The sequence below is a fragment of the Zootermopsis nevadensis genome, unplaced genomic scaffold (genome assembly GCF_977971745.1).
Source record: "Zootermopsis nevadensis isolate Lab colony 2312 unplaced genomic scaffold, Znev_1.0 Znev_ptg000061l, whole genome shotgun sequence".
NCBI classification, from domain to species: domain Eukaryota; kingdom Metazoa; phylum Arthropoda; class Insecta; order Blattodea; family Termopsidae; genus Zootermopsis; species Zootermopsis nevadensis.
Genome location: NW_028259192.1, coordinates 4,565,406 through 4,591,909, shown reverse-complemented (window position 1 = coordinate 4,591,909; position 26,504 = coordinate 4,565,406). Strand labels below are relative to the sequence as shown.

The following is a 26,504-nucleotide window of genomic DNA, read 5'->3' as shown; positions in this document are numbered from 1 at the left end:
GAGGTAAAGCAGATGAAATATGAAGCTAACCACTCATGTATGTGTCTAGAGCATAGGTCTAAAATACATGGAGGTTTACCTCCATGTCCCCTATACACCTCCTGGTTTCCTACGCCTTCATTTTAACTGACACATGTACCACACCTAAAATAATGTACCCGAAGCACACAAAGTGAAGAACACAAATTGAATACAGAAGGCAAGACAAAGAAAGAGAATTACTAAGAATATATTTCAGGTTCTTCACATAAAATGTATAGTTACTGTACTGCTACATAGGCTATCTTTTAACAATCAAAATTCAGTGGCTACACCCAGCTTCTATTGAAATTATTCCATACGTGTGAAATAAATGTGTGCACCTATCAACACTATATTATTTGTGATGGTCCGACACTAATTGTAATGTTTTATCTATATTCAATCCGTTTCATTAGTTCCACCACAGCATATGATCCACTGAAAGCTCTATGGATGAGTAATATGTACCCACTATTCCTTAAAGAACCAAGAAACTTACTCTGAGACTAGGCAAGTGCTCGGTCAGAAGAAAAGGGCTGGCAAGGCCTACTGCACACCCTGGGAAATATAATAGATGATTATGCAATATTGACAATATGATTTGCATGAGAAAAACCTGTTCCAGTGAATCCTACAATCAAATCCAAACAGACTTTCATGGGAATTTGCCCAGAATCTTCTGGGTAAAAGAAAAGGTAAAATTGTATAATATGTACCTGAACTTAATTTCTGTAATAGTACCACTTTTTGCAGTATTCATTTTTACTACAATCTTAGTTTTGAAGAAAAATATATATCCTAATATGCCTGTATTAAAAACCCTGGCATCACCATCGATGCATGGCACCACCGTGGAACCTTCAGAGACTATCATACTGCCATGAAGGTAAAGAATAGTCAACAAGTTGCAGAGTAACACCCACACCCATGTGGCCTACACTGTCCAGGACACGCCATACACCCTGTACTGGAAAGCGTTGGACAATTCCTAAAACACTAAAGGGCTGTAGATTAAGTCAGACAAAATTATCAAGGCTGTGGTAGTGCAGTAGTTCCAGAAGGAACCCAATTAATTATTTGTGGATGGGATCCATTGGCTGGTGCACCAATGAGATGCACGTCTCAAACACCTATACTGGCAATTTAAATGGCCCCTACTTCTTTACCAAAAACAATCCACAAACAAGGTTTCACTTAAACAAGTCTCATACTTATCAAAGCCAGAGGGTGGCATTGCTGTTGTGTGAACTAATACCAATAGAAGATTCAGATTACTTCTGTTTAATGCATTGAACAAAAGACTATTTTGCAGCTTGAAGCTATAAGTTTTATAAAGCAGCTGATATTTTTAATGAATCAAAATTACCAATAACTTTATTGACTGTCAACTAACTGTTAACTTCACATTCCTTCAAAACTTTGTATTCATGATGTCTGGAAAGAAACTCACTATTTTGTTTCATTTAAAGAAAGCAGAAAAAATACGCAAAAGAGGAATTATTTTCAGAATACTTCAACCATTTTGTGCAACATACCTCACAGCTCCACATGTTAATCTGCATTCTGTACACACTATGTTGTAATCATCAGGTCCTGAGGTCAAACTCAGACTTTGAACATTCAACAATGATAAAGTTGGTATTTTATTGTTTCAGCTCCAAATTCATCAAGAACCCCACATTTCAAAGCAACTGTTTATAAGCAACAGGCAAACACACTCATATTTCAACCATTGAAAATCAGGACTCAAGAAGTTTAAAACTTTTTGATATGTAATACTTCAACAGACCATAACAATATTCTACTCTGAAGTGGCCTGACCAGCATTAACTGAATTCATGCAATAGTCAGTTCAAGTGACATAGTGTTACTACGCTAACTGCTAAATTTTACCTCAGGAGTCGAAACCAGCCAATCATGAGTAAATAGAAGAATAGATAAATCTTCGCCCTGATGACGGAGGCAGTATGACCTCTGAAACGTTGGTTAACATCGACCAGACTACACAGCGCAACAACCCAGAAGACGGAAATCTTCATACTCACCGCTGTGAGAACCTCAAGTCTTACATGAGTAAATAGTTTCAATTTTAATTTAAATTCTTGCACCAATCTGACAACAAAGCAAGAAAGAGAACAAAATTCACATTTCAACACAAGGGAGAAATTAGTACATTATCCAAAGTTCGTTAGTTTATTCTTGTAAACCTCTTCTTTACTCCATTCCCAAAAGAAGAAATCATATCATGGTATCAGGCCACGGCTTCTTGTTGGCCATCCCGTTGAATCTCGTCAACTAAGCCATTTGACGCTTCTCATCCATCCAGTGTTGGAAAGCAATGCAAAGTAAACGCTGTCTTGCATAAAAGTTTGTTCTGTGCATTTTCCCCGCTGTGATACAGCTGGCACCCATAATTTTCTAACTTTCTGAGTTAACAAACACTATCCATTATGTTTTGTGCAAGGTATGGCCTCAGAAACTAAGCAGTAGTGAATCCACACCACATGTTAACTTCGTTATGGTCAAGGTTTTTAACCGATATGGCTGTGTCACCATTTTCAGTCCTAAGTAAGGGACAGTGGATACACAGGGAAGCCTGGTGACAACACACAAACAAAAATGGCACACAGAAGTACAGGGACAAGGGCAAAAATGTGGGTGGATAGCAGAGGTGTGAAACAATAACATAAAATAAAGTACAATATTTTGGAAACTATTTCTCATTCACACAATTTCTCAGCTTTTTGTAAGACAAACAAAACAAGGAGTTACTTTTCAGACACCTGTATTTTGATTACAAACAAGTACGGACAATATAGAAACAACTTTGTAGCAATAGTAAGTATTGTAAAACTATGCAACTTCAAACTAATGGCCCAAAACATAATACTTAAGCACATCATGACGGTATACAGGAATGTCAAATTTAAGCCAGTGTCCCATAAGGCATGCGATCCAAATACGAATACTACATATATTTTATAAATTATTAGATTATAATTACAACATAATTTTTATACACAGAGACTGTATTTATTCAAATATAATGTGCCTCTAAATAAGGCATACATTCCATTCCGTGAACATATACATTATCATCAATATATAAATTCATTATTTTTGTTTCAGCATTGCCATCATGTTTCATTAACCTTCTGCAGTATAAGTTACTGACTGATACAAGATTTGAAATGTAAACGCACACAAACAAACATATCTCAAATAAAATAAATGTATATATACATAGCTGAAAACACAATTTTTTAAACTGTAAAATATTTTCTGTGGTGCTCACATTATCTTAATAACAAATAGTAGGATCTGAGGTTCTCACGGCAGTGAGTACGAAGATGGCTGTCTTCTGGGTTGTAATGCTGTCTAGTCTGGTCTAGGCTGATGACATTGGCAGTATGACCTCTGAAACGTTGGTTAAAACCGACCAGTCTACACAGCGCAACAAACCAGAAGACAGAAATCTTCATACTCATCGCCCTGATGACGGAGGCAGTATGACCTCTGAAACGTTGGTAAACATCGACCAGACTACACAGCGCAACAACCCAGAAGACAGAAATCTTCATACTCATCGCCCTGATGACGGAGGCAGTATGACCTCCGAAACGTTGGTAAACATCGACCAGACTACACAGCGCAACAACCCAGAAGACAGAAATCTTCATACTCACCGCTGTGAAAACTTCAAATCTTACATAGTCTGGTAAAACCTTAAAAACATTTCAGAGGTCAGTGCTGCCTCCATCATTAGGGTTATGAGTAAGCAGTGTGCATGGAATTGGTTTGAGAAAAAAGAACCAATCAGTCTAGGAAGAGCCTTGGCCAGACCAGTGCAGAGGAGGGTCAGGATTGGGTGAGGGTCTGGGAGAAAATAGGAGGGGGGTGCATGCCACAGCCTGGCCGGCCAGAAGGGGAGGGACATGCAAAAGAGAGAAGTCCAAGAAAACAGCCCTTGGGGACCAGTGGGTGGATCACAAGACATACGGGAAGCGAGTGCACATGAGGAGGAAAAGGATGCAAATGGAGGAAAGCCCTCCAGATATGAAGGGTAGCTGCGAAGATATTGAATAGGCAGTCTTGGACAGCCGACAAGTGTTGGTCCTCCAGCTTGGGAGTTGGACAAGGGGCTAACAACTCCTTACCATAAAATAAAGCATGCCACAAAATGTTACACAAGACCTTGGATTAGGGACTGTCAGCAGAAATGAACCTCTGGAATCTACAAAAAATTAATTTCCTGACCAGCTAAGGTAACTATAAGCTTCTCAAAGAGGGCTGTTCCATGCAGTATGCTATTTATGGCTGCAATAAGACATGTCATTTTGCATTGAAAATGGAAGTTGCATCATGTTACAGATTCTTTGCTGGCAATGGACCGTCTGCAACATGAACCTCATGTATCATTAATTATTTTTTAGCTTTGGTACTTTTGAACAGTTTATGCATGTTCTGTATAATTATAATTTTTACAAAAAATATTCCACTTACAGAAAAAAAACTGCTTGGGAAGGGTTAAAAATCAGGCGATTTACATAGGTACACACACTTACATTTACATGAATGTGGTATGCCATTACTCTTTCTTACCAAACCCCCAAATTTATGGATAGCCATCACAATATCCTAAAAAAATATTATTTCAGAAAAGAATGGGATATGAATCTAATGAACCAGTCAGAAAAATTGAAGAAACTTACACTTCAGTTGATACATGCTGCTTATACTTGCAATGCATTGGCACCTGACACATTGCTGTTGATCTCTGGATGGTCTGCAATGCACCATCTGTTTTATTTGCTGGCTCGATTATGACCAATTTCCCAAATGGCCCACCAATTTCTGGTCCTGTAGTCTGAGGTGATTTTCTAGCAGATGCTTGGTCTATGTGATATGTCTTTACACCACCATAACGTGAATTACCAAATCTTGATGAACCATTAGCAGTGTCACTGCTCTGTGGTGAAAAGCTGGAGTTCTGAGACTGAGAAGCAGGATAAATTGAGGGTCCATATGTCACTTTGGCCAGTTTGCATAAGTCACCTTGTGATTTAGAAATAAAATTATTCTGTAAATGGGCATCAACAGTAACAACAGATTTGGGATCAACACTAAAAGTTGACTTCTTTTGTTGTTGTGCTGATAATGATGAAGCCTGCACTGAAGATGTGGCTCCTAACGGTCCTTCCGCTTGCAATGGTCTCTTTAATCCTACAAATGAAAAATGTTAGGATAAGATCACAATGTCTGAAATCCCTGATTTATTTAAAAAGTTTTTTACCTGTTTATGCTAGGTAGCATCAACCAGTAGAATAATTTGTAAATGGTAAAATGAAAAGGTTGTGGTTTTTGCCCATTTTAAGATACTACCGTGGAATTTTACTGGATAAACAGAGAAAATTCACAACAAAAAACCTTACATAGGACCCCCTAAATATAAAGCATGACCACTAACCAATAAACTGTTAAGTACAGTCAAATCAGAGGGTGAGGAAGTACTGCTGAAACGTGTGGGATGGTTGAAAAATCGGTGACAAAATGCAATTTATGTGTATGTATGGATTACAAGACGCTAACCGCGGTTGTACATATAAATGAGACTGTGTTGGCTGACTGCTGCATTACACTTGATAAAACTGCATTTGCTGTGAGGTTTAGACATGGGAGAGTACACACATTCAACTCTTCCAAAGTTAAAAACTGCTGGGTTCCCAAGCAACAGCCTGTTGAGCTCTGGTGCGCACAGACTCACCAGACATGAGAGCCCCCTTTACATCACCTAGTCATGACGCAGACCAGAGCTGCCTTGACAGGTCCTCAGTCAAGAAAGCTGACAATCAAAATGAGAACTGAACACAATCTTTCATTCTACTATACCTACCATCGTCAAAATTTTCATGAAATAGATAATAAAAGTTATGGACATACATTTAACAGCCAAGTCTACTGTGAAGGTGTACAACTGACTTTGTATCTGTTGTAGATATACGGAGTGACAATAAAATCAAGCGACTCATTCTATGCAGTCAACCTGTGTACTCGACAGAAAGTCTATCCCTGGAATTACATCATTTTTTGTATCTGTATCTCCTCTCTTGAACATCATCCCAGAAAATGAAGATATATTTTCAGAGGTCACAGACACCTCACTATGCATTTTTATGTTTCTGCTTTTAAGTCATACTGGGACCTATTACAGTGAAACCTCTATCCATCGTTCCCGGATGCATCGTCCGTTTTGTTCGGTCCCGAATACATCCCATATAAAATAATGTTACATTTTCCCGCTTCTATCGTTCCTCGAACTATCGTTTTATCGCATCGATCGTTCAAAAATCTTAGTCCCGGCCCACAATTTTCCCGCAATGATCGTTTCTGAGAATTTAAAATGCTGGGTTTTGAGATAAATTATTACCGAAAGACGCATAATGTTTTTGGAATACGCAGTAGCGGTAACCTGTTATATCGCCCAACCAGCACATTCTTTTGGAATGAGGGTCAGCGGTGCAGGGGTGATAGTTGGAGTAAATGGAGGTGCCCATTGTCAGAAATTTTACGATTTTAATTTGGGTGCACTCATATTTCGTTCCAGCGATGCCAGATGGCATGTGCAGTGTGAATTTCTTCACAAATGCTTTTATTATAAGTACAAAGGAAAGGCTGGCGGCACTTTTCATTCTTCTGGTTCATCTCGTTTCCAGCGGTTCAGGGTCTTCTACAGCTACGTTTCGTTGAGTTCGGCAGTAATAGTATTTCCATTCTTCCTGTTATTGTCCGCAAAGGGGGTTGGAGTGGTGAGGAAGAAGAAGACGACGAATGCGAGCCCGAAGCTTTGCCGAAGCGCACACTGCATTGGCGAAAGTGAAGTCGTTCTTTTATGCGCTTAATATTAGTGAACGTGACGAGGAAAACATTTTAAACGTGGAAAGTGCTCTGTTTGGTCTAAAACGTAAAGTTTCGACAAACCAGTTGTCCATTAAAGACTTTTTTGGTAAAAAAAAGTAACTTTGAAAGAGAAACATTGTTTTTTTAAAATTTTTAATGCTTTCCCGCATCTATCGTTTTCCCGCATTCATCGTTTTTATTTCCCACCCCCGCCGAAAACGATGCATCGAGGTTTCACTGTACCTCCATCAGCCAAAGGACCTGCCAGAAAAGATTATAAATCTGTAAATGTGGGAAAAGGAAGAAGTCTGTTGGCTTTGTAAGTATACAAATACATTACATTATTTCACACATATATGCATAAAACTGTATCACGACCTGGCCATATCTAAATAACAGAGTTAAAATCAGAGATGGACCGATGCAAAATTTATTAAAATTTTCTTCACAGAATAGTGTAGCCATATGTAACACATAAACAAGGGGTCTGTCTTGTGTTGTAACAACCCCCTGAATGAAAAATTCCATATTACAAATTGACTGTGTACAGAATTTAACACATTTCTCACATCATGGGTATTATAAAACCGAGTCCTTACATATTATAAAGATTTTCTTAAACATATTCTTTTTCTGAACTGATACTTCAAGAATTTTTGGTTCTTGTTACAGCTCATTTTTTCGGTGTTCTTTCCAACCTGTCCAATGTAGAAGAGGTAGAGAAACAAACTGAAAACAAGATATTCACCAAAACTTATGATGCCTGCTTTCCTTCAAATGATTCGCTCTACTTTTTAAGGCTAGCATCAGCTATAAATCAGTAAACATAAAACTGTTTCACTTAACGTGCATTATTTCTAGTACTACGGATTTCTATTATGTTACATACTTAAGACACAACTGAGTTATTTTTCTATTGAATTACTGAATCCTTGTAAAGTGACCCACGTCTTCAACAGATGTAGTGGTAAGGCCAACATCTTGCAGGGTAGTTACACACACAATGAACTTGAAACCCCTATATCTAAAACCAGAATTGTTCTCTTTAATTACACATACAACATTTGCAAATAAACACCATGCCCCTGCTTCTGCTTCGGCCTCGGCCCAACTCTTATTTGAACTCACATTAAGCTCTACCTTTGGCCTTTGCACCGGCAGCATCAGAAGCTTGTACAAACGTCCTCTGAAGTCGGCTTTTTTGTTTCTCACGGTAGCCATCAGCTACTCCTTGAGAAAGACTTGCCACCAGGTGCATCGTTTCTGCCGGATATCTGCCAAGACAAATATAGTATCCATAAAAATCAAGTCTTCTATTTCTTCATTAACAGACTAAAACAAGAATCGAAAGGTGCATATGTGAAGTATCATATTTAATCTTCAATGGCAATTTCATAACCAACCAACTCCCTGGTAGCAGAATCTGCAGGTCCAAAACTGACAACTCCAAAGCTCGCCACCATACATGAACCTAAACGTCTTGGTCTGTGCAGTGGTCGTTTTCCAAAAGGATTTCCCAACAACATTCTGTATGCACCCCTTGCCTTCCCCCCCCCCCCCCCCCCATGTGTGCTGCATGTCCAGCCCACCGAAGCCTCCTAGATTTCACTATCCTCACCATGCTGGGCAACCTGTACAATTCCTGCAGCTCCTCATTATGTAATATTCTAATTCCCCACTTATTTCATCCTTCCAAGGTTCAAATATCTTCATGAGCAATTTAAATTTTGGACCCCTAAGCAAAGCCATGTTCTAGAATTAAATCTAAAATGTAATCAATTTAGACAACAAACAAATTATTGCATAATTAATTCTCTGGCAGCAGAACTCAAATGTTTATTGCCACTAATACCAAAAAATGCCAATCCAAGCCATTTCCAACCACAATTTATTTCCCCAAATCCTGTCCTAATGTTATACTTAAATCTCCTTCTCAGACATCCAAGTGATCACTGTCAAACAGATTAAAAAATCGGTGGCATAACAGCTCCAGCCTTCTTACACATTTACTTTGATGCAATATATAACAGGTTTAAATATTTATATTTAGCATTAAAAGATGTTAAATACTGCACCTAATTAACAAAAAGTGTATGAAGACCTGATGTGGCACTATTAGGTGCCAAAATAATGTCAATATAAATTACTTACAACTGTTTGTATGCACAAAGTTATTGTCAACAGTTGGAAAAACACTACATAAAGAAATGATCTAAAATGAAGCATCATGACCGACTCTATATTATCAAAAGTCTGGCAAAAGTACTTGTGAAGCATGGCTTTGCATGTCTACAAAAATTATGCAATATTTTGTTAAATTATATAAATTCATAAGAAGCACTAATAAAAAGCAATATTTAAAAACTTATGTGATCTGTATATAATATTATTTACATTAAAAGGTAGACACTTGCTAATAGCAAATTATTTTTTTTTTTACCTGCATCCTAAAAATTCAATGTTGGTAAACACTTGGGCAAGACAAACCAACCGATCTTCTGGAAACTTATCCTTGTGTGCCAACATAAAACTTCTTCTGAGCTCCCAATGTTCATCACATTCATGTTCTGTTTTGAACTGATCTACATCCAAATCTCTGTTAAAACTCATGTTGGTCGTCTTTCTACAAAATTAAACACACAATAGATTATCAACCCAAAAATCTAATGACTCTACTGGCTCATATTATTTGGGAAAAAATAAAGCATTTTATAACTTTTTATATTATAATGTCCAAAATAGCTCAAAGTCCTCCAATGCTTCCTTCTTAATGGGTACTGAGCATATTTGGCAGAATATAAAGCAATGATAAAGCTGAGTCTATGCAGTTTTATGTTCATGCCTCAAAGGTGGGCAACTTAGACATACGGTTCTATATGTAATAATTACTATATTAATCTATTAACTAACTAACTAGATGGCTTACCGAACCCGAAGGTTCATCACCGAATTAACCAAAGCCCTCCACCGGACCCTGTCCTGGGCCAACAAAATCCAGTTTCCTTCAACTCCTATCTCCCATAGATCCCGCCTGAGATTATCCTCCCATCTACGTCTAGGTCTCCCCAGCGGTCTCTTCCCTTCAGGTTTCCCAACCAGTACCCGGTGCACACCTCTTGTCCCATCCATGCGCGCTACATGTCCCGCCCATCTCACTCTTCTCGACTTAATCACCCTCACAATACTGGGGGAGCAGTACAGATTTTTAAGCTCGTCATTGTGCAGTTTTCTCCACGCCCCATCGTCTTCCCTCTTAGGCCCAAATATCCTCCTCAACACCCGATTCTCAAACACCTGCAATCTGTGTTCCTCCCTCACTAATTAATTAATGCAGTTAAATGTAAAACCATTTCCTTCCTCTAATCAATAATCAAGCTATAATATGTGACAATGTTTCCACTTTATCATAAACACCACCACTTTTCATGTTTTAATATTTCAACAAAGTCTGACATATAAAGCATGCCAGTGATTTTATCACAAGTCACGGTCCAATGTATTCCTAGTACAGCGGGAAGCCCTAGATCATATTTTGTGCAGTTGACTGTCATGTAAAGTAATTACTTTTGTATAAAATTAAAGAGGAAATTGTGAGCTTTCATTTCAACAGTGAATAGATAAAATTGGTGAAGGAATCAATACATATGCGGTGCAGTTTCTATGGGGGCAGGAAATATCAAGCAGGCCCACTGCTATGGCATGGAAACCTGGGATACAAGAAGAAATTTGTGTTGTACATAGTGCTTCTATGCTTATGGGCATCATTAAAAAATCTGCTCCAATACATTTTTTTTCCCACAAAAGGGCTAATTTCCACACCAGCTTTTGGAGACATTGCAACACAAGAGAGAGACTGAAACTAATTTGTAAATACTTTACATTTTGCTAACAATGAAACCATCAACAATTTCCAGTACCAAAGAAACTTTTCAAAATGTTCCCTGTAATTTCACATCCAAATAACAAATGTGAGAAATTCTATTTCCCTAATGAGGACATTTCAAATTATGAATCACTTGACACTTTGGAAACATTGTCTGTTATTCATACAGTACCTCCCATTCCTCAAGGAATTGAAATATGGAATAAAAATTGAGCTGTGACATGACCACTGGGTATTTGTGGCCCTTTCTTGTATATGCAGGCAAGGATACTCTAACTGGATTACAGATTACAGTAATAAAACAACAGCCACTATTCTGAAACTGGTAGAGCCTTTACTGAAACAGGGTCAGACTCTGTGGACAGATAATTTTTATAACTCACCCTGTCTAGCCAAAAGAGTGAAGATTGTAAACAAGATTGTGTTGGTACACCGAAACTGAAACAAAATAAAATGTTTCAAAAATAGTGAAAGGCACAAAACTGAAAAAAGGCACAATAACAACACAGCATTCTGGGCCTGTGTGTCACAATTTGGAGTGACAAGGTCATTTAATAAACAAGCTTCCACCTTCTGAGAAAGAAGAAAGACCACAGATAAAATATGTTGTGTGTCAGATGCTCGAAGGATGAAGTGTTATAATGTAAAACGTGTGACAGAAGACTCGGTGTGGAATGTTTTGAAGACAACCACATCAAGCTTAAATTCTATGGTAATAAAATATTATTACTCCATAATTCTCACAAGTTTACTGTGCTAAAATACTAATATTTAACTACGTCCACGGCACTGAGTAGCAATGAAATGGCATACGGCGTTGGGTGTTAGGTCGCTAATGGCGTTTATAAGTGTCCTGTGTACACCCCGTAATATGGAAGGTCACTTACCACTTCGACAATTTTGCTCCAACCACATATCGAAAATGACTACAATCAGAGTCCTACAACCAAAACCCCAAACAAGTTATTAGAACATTCACCTTTATGAAGAATGCTTATAACTTCTTCATCAAAAGGTACAAAATACCGTAGTCTCGTTCCACCACTCCACACCACACCACTCACTCACTCCATCCATCCATCCACGCAATGGCAATACCACTGCAATTGTAGCATACATTTCAATATTACCAACAAAAAGCAATTTTACAATACCTTTGGAATTGACAGCGTTTCCTTGGGAAAAAAACTATTCAATCACCTAGTTTCTAAGTTATATTTCTATTCGAAAGAACAAATAGTCTGCAAAAGTGTACTAGATACAACACATCAATTGTTTCCATTACATATAAATGAATGTCACGGATCACAGATATACAAATAGCACAGAAGTTAATTTTGTCACAGATAAACAATTAAAATTTTATTCACTGATTTCCATCTGTGCAAACGACTGGCAATGAACATCGAAGATTTGCCTAAATCCAAGGGTTCCATATAAAATTTTAAGATATAACGTAAGGATAAAACCCGGCCTTTGACGGTCGCGGGCGGAATATTTCCGCAGCGCGGAAGTGTTTGCCTCGATCAGTATTTGACGCAATATTCATTTTAAAGGGGGTCAATTGGAATTTTATTAGTTGGCACGTTAGATAATATTATTTGTTTCTGTCTTACAAATGTAGCGACATATTAGAAGAAAAACTGAAAATGCAGAAATTACATTTTGAAGACGAGTCGCCGGGTATACCTTTCGGGACGAAATAAGAAGTATCACCAAGCGTGAAGAACTATAGATATTTTACACTGGTGAAAGAATTCAGTCACATAAAACAGAGTGACATAAACACCTCTCACGAATGAAACAACAGAGAATAGCACAAGTTATGTCTTATAAATGTATCGGCTACAGAGACATTGGGCGTACGAGAAGACGATGGAAGATACATTTTCTTATTTTTAAGCATTTTATGTGAACAGAACAGGCCCGTTAGGTCTTTCTTGATAGTGCTGCGGATTCCTCAGCATTTTACTGCTCACGGCATTTGTAACAATGACGTTATAAAATAATATTCAAAACTCTTATATGTTATACTTCTTTGCATAAATCATCATTTACAAGAGTAAAGTAGTCTGCAGCCTGCCAATCATATGGGGCTGTTCTCCTGCTCAATAAATTTCTTCCATGCAGACAACATAAAAATTAAAATGAACATTGCCCATCAGTTTACAAATGGCAGCTTACTGAGCCCTGTAGTAACCCCACAGACTGTCTGGATCATTGACAGGTTCATTTGCAACAAGTACCTTGAAGAGGGCAAGAAGTAACAAAAGGAATGATTCAAAGGGGAAAAGCTTACAAAGTTATGGCAAAACCTAATGAATCTGATGCCACTGGCACTACAGTTGCATGCAAAGTACATCAAAAGAACAAAAATTAAAATAAATATTGCAGGATGTGTTACATGTTCTACATTATGGACTTCAAAACAAATTGGGCAAATTTACATTAATTTATGTTTCTCAGAAGGCAATTAATATTCGTGGAACAGTAACTATGACCTCTAACAACAAAATATCGAAATTATAATTACCCACACCATGAAATTATGGGAATTCTTATACCTGCAAACATGCCTAGTAACAGATATCTTCAAAAATTTTCATTTCAAATATATTGGATTACAGGCCTGACAGGATTTCATGAATTTTTAAATTCACAGCCCAAAAATAGTTAACCTCTAATTCTTGTTGGTTTTTCTTTTCTTAATATGTTGTATTCTACAATATATGTATTATATAAATGAAATTATTCATACCTTCAAGAATTATTTCTTCAGAACTTTGTAGTTGTATCTGCAAGGATTATCACTCCTAATTCCTGAGGAGAAATAAGTGCTGTAAACTTCATGTCTTCAAAACTGTGACCTGTTGCCAAAAATTGTAAGGTAGCAATCAGCCATTCTTCTGCACTTATGGCTCTTCTTATTCTTGTACTTTATTATGAAAGGTTTTTATCACATAAAGAACAACTTTAAAACATTCATAAATCATTTTAAAATAATTTTGCTGGGCATCTTTATGTGAATGGGTACCTTAAGAGATCTACTAAACTTGCATTTATTAGCTTTTACAGTGTGTTAAAAACATTTTCCCATCAGTGTTAATGTGAATGACTGGATTTCAAAACATGCCACTTTTATTAATAGAGCTTATATTTCAGCTTCACAGATGTTTAAATTGTTCAGCAATTCTTAAACTTAAATATTGTTTGTGCATGTTGAAACTAAAATGATATGACCCTTCTGGATTCATCTAACAGAAATAATGGCAAATTTGAGTGCACTGAGCTTCACCCTCAACCCTTCTGTGTGAGTTCTGCTTTGGTACAGTAATAACTTTAAGAAAATGTATATTTTAGGAGGAATCATGGGATGATATTCTGATTACCAGGTCTCTTGTCTCTTACATACCACTTTTAGTAATATACAAATTGTAAAACTGAATAAAGACTAGAGTTAGGCTAATAATTAATTATGATAATGCACAATTTCAGATTCCTTCCACAATTAAATAGTTTTATAATTTTTTTTAAAAATTAACAAACACATGAAAATATTTATCTCCTGAAGTCACATACCTTTTATTTGGGGCATTTTCAGCCTAGTAAATATGGAACCCAGTAAACATAAAAGTACATTTAGGCTTTCAAGTGATAGTTACAATTGCCTACTAACATCTGCCTTTATAATATACTGATCCATATTTCAGTTACTATCTTCCATTCTGTACCGTTATAAGGTGCTTATTGATTACATATATACAAACCATTCAGAATAATGGAAAAATCTACAAAGACACATATCTTGATTTTTAGTGCTTTGGGTATACAGAAAGGTAACAGCATCGGAAGTAAATAATGACAAGCATATCCTGAACTTATTTTTGTGTTGTTTATAGTTGCTCCCAGATATCTACATTAAGAAATAGTTAATCACCTATATATAATTTAGAATTGTTCTTTACCTAATTAAAGTGTGAAGAGATAAGACTTGAGTCCTCACACCTTCCTAGATACCTACATTTTGAAATAATTTCAAATGGTTAATCCTCTTTATAATTTAGAACTATTTTTTACCTAAGAAAAGTCGGACGATATAAGACATGATTCCTTATACCTTGCCCGACATTATTTGTCATGATTTTTCCAAACTAAAATTAAGAACAAGGTGAACAAAGCTGCACTGCTCACTGGTGTTACATTCAACAATCCAGAAGTCATGTCACCTTGTCTGTCTTGCTTAATATCAAGGTCACGCTTCTACAAAAGTGACAATGACATTCCATAACTGTAAATGGTATGGAATTGTCAATCCTTTCTTATTAGACATACTTTATGCTGTAGCATGAACAAAGAACACAAATTTTGTGGTCTATTTAACAATGCACCCAATAGCTCAGATCATATAGAATAAAACACTGTGATGATTAATGAACTGGGAATTTTAAGGTACCACCCAATACTTGTTTACAGGAACTGAGGAAAACATAATCCTGTCAGTATAGCTGGCCTCCAGGCTATGATTTGAACCCAGGGGTTCCCAAGGAAAAATCAGGAGTGCTAACAATTTAAATATGACATTTGGTACAACAACTGCAAACAGTTAAAATCTTTCTCATGGGATGATGTTATAGACAGAAAAACATTCACTTAACAGGAAGATCAGGACTATCAGGAGGACAAGTGTAACTAACCTCTCCCACCATGGATATCAGTTGAATGGGCTGATGAAATGACTAAAGACATGTTACCACCGTAAAAAACCCTGAAAACTGTACACAAGTTTGACCACAAAGACAAATGGGAAGGATCTTGCATGAACACAACAAGGCATGTATTCACACCAGAAAAGTAATCATAAGATGAGAATGATGTGATATGCCCATATGAAATAATAATAAATAATGTTTACCAAAATGTTGGGACACCTTTAATGCATGATTTGCTAATCCTCAAAACATAAAGCTGCAAAAATCAAAGGACAAGGGGAAAACAATTGACCATAGACCTGTATTTATAATTTTTCATCATAATAATTTTCTTATTTCAAACCATAAGAGGTCATTTATTATTATTACAGAATCAAGAAGCATAACAGTTATATTGTACAGGTAACCCTCGATTTACGCCGGGAATGCGTTCCTGGACGAACCGGCGTAAATTGAAACTCTCTTTATAATGTAAATCAATGGGAAGTCATTGACATGCGTTCCCGGCACCCAAACATTGACGAGTAATATAATGACGTTACATTTAAAGTTCTGAAATAACGTAAATAAAATAAAAGGTATTTAAAAAATATATTTATACACTTAAAATCGGCAATTCGTTTGTACCCGCGACTCTTTCATGTGATTGATGTGCACAGTCATCTCTGCTGTTATGTGATAGTTGCATTCATGTAAGACGCCGACGTATAGAAAATCGCATAGTAAAAATAACACCGGTACTTCCGCACAGATTAAATTATCCTTTTGAAAGTTTAAAGCGGCAGGAATGAATAAGAGCAAACTCGCATATACAAAAGTTTACATTTCAGAAACAGCTTTTACCGATTCATCGATCTCATTGGAGCAAATTCGCGTTAACGAAACATACGTAATTGCGGAGGTGACTGTGTTTATAATTTTTATTCAAAATCAGCTATGTAAGAATTACGATTTAGTATAAGAATCAGTACGAGAAACATTGTAAAACGTCATCAATAATAGCAAAATAAATTCGTTTCACTTTTGGACTTGCTGGTTTCAAAAGCGACGTTATTCTGAATCGGCGCAAATCGAGGATTACCTGTAATATTAAATTTACCATAACAGTGATGTCTGAACCATCATAAGTTCTTAATTAATTGCTGCTTAGCAATATATCAAAAATACTTAAGTTAGTAAGGCCACCAGCTTGGTATTACTGTCATAAGGTATAATAAAAAATAAAGAAATAAAAACATGGGTGTGACAATGATATTACAGAGCATTACAACCCAGAAGATAACCATCTTCAGACTCACTGCCACAAAAACCTAAAATCCTACTGGAGTAGCATATGTTAAATATAACAACCAACACAACAGCAAAGGTTGACATAAAAGAACTTGAGTATCCTTGAAAGTACTTACATTATCAAGCATTCTTGAAAGTTCACCGAGCTCTTCTACCTCCTGCTACGGACTTACTAACATATTGCTAAAATGGTGACCAGACAATGAAGTCTTGGCAATAAAATGTTTTAACTGAACTAGGGATACACTTGCATGTTTGAATATACACAGATAATTAAACTACAATATCCTGCTTGTCTCATTTCATATTTTCTTGCCCAACTTGACACTGCTTCAGAAACTGCTCCATATGCAACCTTGTGAAATTACAGCAGGTAGGATGAATTAGATGTATGAGAAACTGACAAAACATAGTTTGCTCAACAGAAGAATTACTTTTTTATGAAATATAATAGAAGCCATTTATGTGTCAATGAGTTGAATTCAAAAGTGAAATAGGCATGCCTTTAGAATCAACCTGTATCTACGGACATGAGGAGAAACAAGCCTAACAGCACAAAATACCTACTTTCTTGTAACATACACAAATATTGTGTTACTGCTCTCACAGCAATACAGTGCCAAGGGTCTGCTATATTCCTGGCAGTTCAATATAACCTTCTAAGGATAAACTCTAAATTATTAAAACTCCAGGCTTTAAAGTCAATATGAAGGAAAAATAAATACATGAGAAATTCACATCATTACACATTTATTAAAAGCATAATTTAAAAGATACAAACCATAAAAGTATTACATAAACTATCTTCAAATTTTAAAAATAAAGTTCACCAAACACCCAAAATACAATATCCTGTAACACAAATTAAGTACATGGCCTACTGTACAAAATATATTTAAACCTCCATAAATTGCATATGTACATGTACCTATACCCAAGGAAATTATACATATTATATGTACCATGTCATGACATATTATATTATATTTTATGAAAGATAAATTAGACAAAACCATTAAAACTAATACCTAACAAGCATACAGAATAGTTTGTACATTTGCTTACAAAAGTGTCTGACGGTGGTAAAAACACAACTGCCACAGGAAATACATATTTACTTTTTAAATAAACTTTAATTAAAAAATAACATATTTAAATTAATCATAAAGTATAAAAGCCCCAATTATTTACAAAAACCTTGCAAATACTTACATTATAAAGGTGTAAAAATATATACTCCCACTTAAAATACTTTTAAGTTTCAATAATCACATGTAGAGTACATAAGTCTTCTGTATATATTTCATATAAAAATAATACTACATGAGCAATTATGTTCTAGTAAACATTTTCTGGAACTATTAGTACCATTACATCAAATTCATATTAAAAGCATTTCTGTGGTGAATAAAATCCCAGCCGAATAGCTTGCAGCGACTGGTTCACTTCCTTGTTTATGCTGCACCTATACATGAGGAACTGAGGCACCTTACTGATTATGCAACAGACTGTACTGTTATAACTGTACAATCAACTTTCACTTTTGCTATTTCGCTGTCTGAGAAAGTCAGCCTTGGAAGTTAGAATTAAAAAAAAATAAAGTAGAGGTCAAGCATATTCTAATATTTCCTCAAAGCAACTCAATTACCTACAGACACCCACTATCAGGAAATTAAATACCAATATCTGTTCACTATTTGAAACAAATAAAAGCACTTAGGAGAGATATTCTTTGTGCTAGCAGCTTATTTCTTCTCCAAGAAACCTCAAACTGAAAGAGTTTCTGTAGGAACTGAATGTACACCATCAAAATGTATATACACTTTGATTAATGCCATTGCACTGTTATTTTGTACAACCATTTGAACAAGCAGTTTCCTCCTGAGCGCTTCTTAATAGAACTGGCGATTTGAATTTCTTTTTTGACACAAGTTTGTCAAGCCCTTCTCCTGCATACGATACCAGAGGTGAAATCTCACAAATGACAGCCATCCCATTAGTTTCAACAAAGCCACCTGCATCTTGAATGTAAGAGCGATGCAAGGAAAATATGTCTTTACGGCATGTTGTGGGACTTTCTTTTTCTGCAGTATCTGCATTCTTAAGTGGGCTAAATTCCTCTTCCCGTTTTACTTCCCATATCACAAATCGATCTGCATATGGAAAAACATCAAACACAAATTTCTCCATCTTTATCCCATTTGGTCTTTCAGGCTTGTGTCGCTGGCCATTGACATCAACATATGGAATCTTCTTCTTAGCTACATGAAGCTGGAGGTTGCTTTCAACTTTGTCTGCAATTTTGCGAAGAAATTCTGTAGTGAAGAAATGATTGCAGATATTGCCAGCACTGAAAGTTAGTTTTCCATCACTATTACACTTCTCTGCAGTCTTTGATGTTATCTCACTATACTCTACAACCTGGTACTGTCCATCTACTTTACATATGACACCTACTGCTTCTTGTGGTGATGCCTTGTCAACTACTTTTGCTCCACATTCTGCATTCTTTTTTACACAGTAGCCAACAAACACAGGATCTGCTACTTTAACAAGAATGTTATCTACAGCATGTGCATGGAGAAACTTTATGCCTCTGTTTTCCATATCATCCAAAATGTTCTTGTCTCGCAATGCTCTATAAATTCCTCCATTGCCATCTGGGGCTCTTGCTATTTTCCATTTTTCATCCATGATAATTCTGCCATCAAATGTAAAACAAGGAAGCAAACCTTGTTCAAACATAACAATATTATTCTTATTAAGACCAAAAAAGTTATGTTCCTTAAAAAATTCTTCTGTTGCATCCATTGTGGCTTCACTTGTCATGATGTACCATGTAATACTGCTACGTTTACCTGTTCTGTCGTAAGCCAGGTCTTCCAACTTCCTAATCCTCTCTGCCTGCAGCTGAAATAATGGTTTGTGTGAAGGAAGGCCCACATCATACATACCTTTCGGATATAACACTCCCAGTCTGGTACCCTGGCCTCCTGCCATAAGGAGAACACCTACGTTTCCTTCTGAGATTTGCTGTAAACCTTCGGCTTCGTAAGACTTCAGTTCGTCAGGTGACGATCTGACAACTCCACCGTATAATTCTGGCGGTACTGGTTCCATACGATCATCCAACTTCGACTGATCCTCGTTCAAAGTCTCCATAGCCTTTTGGAAGTATGAACATACTTCTGCCACGTTCACTTCTTTAATATCACAACACAATATTGTTTTTTGTTCCTCCGTTAATTCGTCCCAAAATTGTAAAACGTGTGACTGGTTGAACTTCCCCAGTGTTATGCTAATTTTTTCTAACTCCGACATTGCTAACCTTCAAAGGTAACAGATTTACAACAATAGCTGTAATAACCAGAGTCTTTTTACGCTATTCTCTATCCACTCTCGGCGAAAGCTGATAGCTGAATGTTGGCTCCCTCCCATCTTATATGACATTTGACGTTTGGAACATAGCAACCACGCCAACACTAGACTACTACAAGTATCACTACTAGGCTTCTCTACCACCAATCCCACCAATACGTACACTAATCCACAATATGTTTACTATCTACCAATGGCAAAGCTTCTATCTACTACTAAAGGCACTTCCAGAATCATTTTGATACAACCTCACTGCCATCTAGATGAAACATTGGATACGATTACGAAGCAACCGGCATGTAACAGGTAGCGTGGCCGAGCGGTCTAAGGCGCTGGTTTTAGGCACCAGTCCGAAAGGGCGTGGGTTCGAATCCCACCGCTGCCATACATTTTGTTGTAATTTTATCGGTAGTACAATTCTTGTAAACATTTGTATACAATCATTCCGAAAATGTTAAAGACGGACAAAAGATTTTTGTGACATGCTAAAATTAAAACAAATGAATTCTTTTGATGAGAACTGTGAGCGTAGGTCAGCCACAATCTTGGAAACTTAAAAAATGCATATAGAATCTGTTCATACATATGGAGTTGATAGCTTTATATAGCTTAAAAGCTACAAGCATTTATATATGTTATGAATTATTTAAATTGCAATACCATTTTTTACTTCTTTAGAAGTTACAACTACTTGGCAATGCAAAGGTGCATAATTAATATTACCATATTAGGTACATAATGTACTTATAACAAGAAGGCGAAAACATACTAAACTTTGTCATTAAAAAATCAACAGATATGAACTAGCAATTAAAAAGTGCAAAATTAATACATACAATTAAATTTTGGCTGGCTGAAGGCAGAAGGGGCGTCTCTCTCCCTGAAGCCTCTCCATGTTATAACACATGTGACCCTGCATATTGATATCATCATGTCTTTTGATCTGGTGGCATGGAAAATTTATTATATACTGCATCCTTGATTCAGTGTTAAGCCAAGACTGATTAGTGTTTGAAACAATTTCTATAAAGTGGTGTGTAATTAATTAATACCTTATGAAATAAGTTCTTATAAAAAGTCTTACTCATATATGTACTAAGTTCATTACTAAAAATAGGCCACAACCACTGTCTTTCACATCCCTTCCAATTAATTGTTAACAAAACATCCTTCTACTCAACAATACACAACCTTCACAGCTGAGTGTTATAATTAATCATATTACGCAAAGCAGGAATATTTTAATTTAGTGCAGTCTTTAAAGGACTGTTTGCTTATCCAACAGTTGTAGAGCTACTTTAAATAACAATTATATTAGGGTTGGAAATATGAGGAGTAAACATTTCAAACCAAAACTTAAATTCTATGTAAATTAACTGTAGAATTTCCTGTGTCATAAGACCTTAATTCTATTATCATAAGATAAAAGAATATTGTATAGATCACAAGAAGGATATATCTAGACATACCTGTTTTATCAGTGAAATTAATCTGGTAAAAAAACAATATTTCACAATTACAATTTATCTAATCTTGAGAAATTTGCAAATATAGTTAGATAATAAAGATGATTTCATTATTCAGACTGATAATATGGACCAGGGGTTCCCAACCCACAGTCTGCCTTTGTGTTTTGTGTTGCCCACATACATTTTTTTATCATATACTGTCACCCTTCATGAAAAAAATATTACCCGATAACAGAAAATGTTTTAATGTCATCAGTATATGGCAATACTTTTCTCTGTGAGCAACTGTCTAGCTTAATTAAGTATGTCAAATCAAAACTAAGTTATATCATAGATATGAACACAAGGAGGTATGCATGAAAATGTTAACAAGATAAATTAAACTTAATATTAAAAGATTACTGAACCAAAGTTTTTTAAAGTTTCTCAATAACTGTCAGTTTAGTTGAAGAAAATTGCTGAGTAAGACTAATTTAGTAGAATGTTCAATAAATTGTCCCAATTTATAACCTTGTGGCCTGCAAGTTGATAACAAATGGTAAATGTGGCTACAGGTCTGGAAAAATTTAAGAACCCCTAAGGTAGAGCTATATTTTTTACGATATATAGTTCATTAATTAATACTACTGACTTTAATGTTAAACAACATACAAAAGTAGCAAATGCTATTGTTTATGACAATATATTTGGGTGATCAGTTTATTAAGACTCTGTGCACAAATCCACAGTACACAAAAGTTATTAAAGTAGTATTACAATTTTATATAGTATTTACACTGAAAGTTATTACTTGTTTTGGAAGGGGTAATACTGGAAAATCTAAAAATAAATGTTATGTAGACCAGTGCAATTTGTATAATTACGAGAATACACAAACACAAACAAATAAATAAAAATTGTGGGCTAGTTTTGAAGGGAAAATATGGAAACAGAAGGATAACACATTTAAACAAGAAATGCTAAAAGTAAAAAAGCTGTCCCACTATACGCCATGTAGGCACTGGAAGGGAGAGCTCCTACTCATTCTTAACCTCAGCACTAGGTGAAGGTGAGTGATTAGCATCACACCCTGGCCACACTTTACCCCCTGGGAAAGGACCCCGCTACCCATTGGATAGGAGGCTGGATGGACCCCAGAGCCAGATGCTACTTTACCTAATGTCACCCAACATTAAAGACGGTCTAAATAATATACATGATTTAACACATTTCCTCAAGTTCTACATTCCTATGAACTGACATAATACTAACAATTACTAATGTTACCTATTTCAATGCATTTATGAAGTTAAAACAACAATTATGCTTAAGCACAGTATCATAAAGCTGTAACAGTGGACATAGATGTATGGCTCCAAGTTTCAGCTGATCTAAACAAAAGTGAAATACCCCTATTGACTATGGAAGAGGGGAAATATTTTTGAGCAATTCTAGATGTAGTGGTCGAAACAAGAATCCCAATGTTTGTACCAAGATCACATCCTAGGTATACTGAGTTCACTGAAAACAACTATGAAGAAAAACCATTTTCATTTTGCTCTGCCTGACAGTGTAGTAGAGGTCTGCATGGGCCCAAATTTTGGATCATTTGGACCAACCCAGCCTGAGATTTGCCTTAAAATATAATACCATACCCATCCTAAGTTTGACTTTCATTTATTCCAGCCTGAATAAAGCCCAATCTATTTACAATCTGTTCTGAATATTGTTACCATCCTTTTAATGTGTAAATACCAGTAATACTTTAATTAATTATTTAATGATGCTCTAAAACATCTGAGGCTGCTTTGGCACTTGAGGAATGGTACAAACATATCGGATGTCAAGTTTGTAAGGTATTATCCCAAACTATTTCTGGCAGAGAGAATCTACAAAAATTCCTGAGAAAATCAAGTCACTGGGGTTTGTTTCCAGGGTCTGAAGGCATGACATGCATAAGATAAGCACAACTATAAAAAACTTTTGATGTAAATACGTCTATACGGAACGGTCATTTGGCAAAAAGTGTAACGAAGATGTGTAAATATGGACCGACAATGGTCAGCTTGCAAGCACTGTTGTTACCTAAGAAACTAATTGTTACATCATCTGTTTACTCGGCATTGTCGTGTTGCAATACTGCCAACAATCCGCTTTCGTTATCAATCGAATAACACAAGTACTTATCTTATATAAGAATTATTACATTACATTACAATACATTACATTCAGCTACCAAAGACCCCATCTTAAGCGTAACTAATTGAAGTTAAATAAGCAATGTCTTAATCAAACTATTTACTCAATTGTAAAGCATGTATAAAGGGAATATATAGCACAAAGCTAATATATAAACTTCCTTTCATTGTATTTATTGCTTAAATAAAATTTAAATACAGACGTATTTACGTCAGATTCTCCAGAACCATGGTTCTACTGTCAATTTTTCTTTGCAAAAAATGAATGGTTTGAGAAAGGCCAAAAATGTCCTATGTAATATTTGATTGCTATCACTTAAACCAAGCCCAAACCCAGCTTAGACCTTAACATTACCTGTGCTATCAGGCCCACACCTGAACATTTTATTTTCAGTCTTATTTCCAAGTTTCACACCAACACAAAAAAAAGGTAAAATTATAGTTTTCCTATAATTTAATCTTTACTAGCCAGGGTACTTCAGTCAGCTGTACAACTGGGTTTTGATTCCTGGCACAGCAGGACTTGCTTCATGCCACAGTGACCACACCTCCTAAACAATGGCACCATGCTTTTCCTTCAGGTAAAGTGGCCAGGGCATGAACCACTCACTTCATCTAGTGCTGAGGTGAAGATTGCATAGAGATACACCTTCATTTCCCCATACTTCTGCATGGTGCTTATGTAAGTACCGCGGGCAATTTTACCTCACCTTATATTTTAATATTTATATTTTTTGATAGCAGATGGAGAGACAAAAGATTCATAAGTGCACGGTAGCAAGCATTCCTTTCAACAGCCAACAACAGTAATTATTCCAATTCTAACGGGGGTTTTCCATCATTTGTCCTTTAAAACCATGACGTTTCGGAGGTTATGCGTCTGCATGTATCTATCTGTAGTTAGTATATGTGTAAACGTTTTATCATTTTGTCTTCTTTAGGGCCAAATGGAATGATAATAAAATATCTTTCTGTGAAATTACACTTGCCTGTTATCTTCCGACAGGAAGTTCCAAATGAACATGTTTATGTGAAAACTTATGCTAAGAACTCATGCAGGGAAAGAGCATTATGCCAGGCTGGGCTAACATCTTACTTGAAGGACTGCTCATTTATATTTATAAAATGTTACAAAATTGTTGGAGAAAAACTATATACAATTAATAATTTCTGAGATACTTGATAAAATATAGTAGCATATACAATTGAATCCATGTGGGCTCACTTAAAAGCAGCATTTATTATACACTACTAAAATTAATAAAGATTTCTTGTTTACTGCAATTGAAATAATTGTTCTTGACTTGTTACCCCTCATGTCTTTCAGTTTGTCAGTCTCTAAATCATTTGTTCTTTGGTCAACTTTACTCATGTACAATGCACTAGCTCCATATCCACTATTTCGTCCCTTGTATGATTTGAAACTTCCACGGCGACAAAGTATAATGAATTATTCTCGGGATACCAGCCGTGTCACGTGGTTGAATAGAGAAAATACCAGCGTTTCGAGAACTTATCTTCGTCCTCGTCAACTTCAGTACGCTGAGGACGAAGATGATTCTCGAAACACTGGTGTTTTCTCCTTTCAACCATATGACACGGCTGATAGTCCGGGAAGAATTCATTACATCATCCCTTGATAGGTTAGACCATTCCTGCGTACGAAAATGTTGAAATGCTAAATGTGACTTGTAAACTATGTGCTTGCGCTAACGGGATTTTCGTCGTGGCAGAAGGCCTTGGCATTTTCAAACTAGGGGCCATTGCTAGTGGTGCAAGGTGATCAGGTCGGGCAACTTAGCCTTTGCGACAGGAAATTTGGCTAACTGGATATTTGCGATTTGAGGGGGAAATCATTTTAGCTCCAGGCCTCCATGATTGGGGAAAGCGGGCCGTGCCCCTTTTGAATTATATCCTGGCGTTTGCCTTACAACTGAGGAAAAAAATAAAATTTATCAGGGTAGCCGAGTGGTTAGACACTGCACGTTGCACTGAGTTGGACGTCTTCTTACGGACAGCCTTGCTGGAAGTTTCTGGTCCTGATGCGCACACCATCAGGCATGCGTACAGCTAGAGGCCACCGACGGACGGGACGGGTTTTTTGGGGTTAATAGCTCGTGCGCCTCGAAGCTTCCATGTCTGCTATATGCAACATATGGACAAGCCGAGAGTCTTTTGTTTCAATGCACTGTTTCCATTCTGTCAGTGGGCGAGGTTAGATTTTAATGTGTGGTGTGAAAAAGTTAATAGATGTCTACATTAATCACTTCATTAAAATTGTGTCTGAGAGCTCCCTTATCTGAAATAAATATTTTAATTTGGGATGCATGACTTTTCAGTCATCCTACATATCACATTCGAGACCAATATTGATACTTCTATGTTCTGTCGAAGAAATATATCATTCTTCTTGCAGTTTATGTGTTTATTTTTTGACGTAAATACGTCTATACGGAAGGGTCATTCGGCAAAAAAGCATAACGAAGATGTGTAAGATCCATACAAACAATGGCCAGCTTGCAAGCACTGTTGTTACCTAAGAAACTAATTGTTACATCATCTGTTTACTCGGCATTGTCGTGTTACATTACTGCCAACAATCCGCTTTCGTTATCAATCGAATATCACAAGTACTTATCTTATATAAGAATTATTACATTACATTACAATACATTACATT

General features: G+C 36.3%; 2 protein-coding genes and 1 non-coding gene across 6 annotated transcripts in view; 1 reads left to right on the top strand and 2 right to left on the bottom strand.

Moving 5' to 3' along the window:
• Positions 1 to 12,117, bottom strand: part of LOC110834331 (uncharacterized) — a 30,317-nt gene extending 18,200 nt beyond the window's left edge. For 2 of the 4 annotated variants that reach the window (XM_022073373.2, XM_022073374.2), the window contains exons 1-5: positions 11,956 to 12,117; positions 11,185 to 11,239; positions 9,359 to 9,541; positions 8,059 to 8,192; positions 4,734 to 5,244 (exon numbers count right to left, since the gene is read on the bottom strand). In XM_022073373.2, coding sequence (XP_021929065.1) covers positions 4,734 to 5,244; positions 8,059 to 8,192; positions 9,359 to 9,528 — 815 coding nt within the window. In that variant the 5' untranslated portion in view covers positions 9,529 to 9,541; positions 11,185 to 11,239; positions 11,956 to 12,117. Of the gene's footprint in view, positions 1 to 4,733; positions 5,245 to 8,058; positions 8,193 to 9,358; positions 9,542 to 11,184; positions 11,240 to 11,688; positions 11,896 to 11,955 lie in introns of those variants that run through there. The other 2 variants (XM_087340663.1, XM_022073375.2) reach the window with 2 other exon arrangements.
• A 5,416-nt stretch (positions 12,118 to 17,533) lies between these two features.
• mmy (UDP-N-acetylglucosamine pyrophosphorylase mmy) lies at positions 17,534 to 20,398 on the bottom strand. The gene has a single exon (XM_022073341.2). The coding sequence runs from the start codon at positions 20,119 to 20,121 to the stop codon at positions 18,646 to 18,648; it is 1,476 nt and encodes a 491-aa protein (XP_021929033.1). The 5' UTR covers positions 20,122 to 20,398; the 3' UTR covers positions 17,534 to 18,645.
• An 85-nt stretch (positions 20,399 to 20,483) lies between these two features.
• On the top strand, positions 20,484 to 20,563 carry TRNAL-UAG (transfer RNA leucine (anticodon UAG)). Its single transcript has one exon. It is a non-coding gene; the product is annotated as a tRNA-Leu (tRNA).
• The last annotated feature ends 5,941 nt before the right edge of the window (positions 20,564 to 26,504 follow it).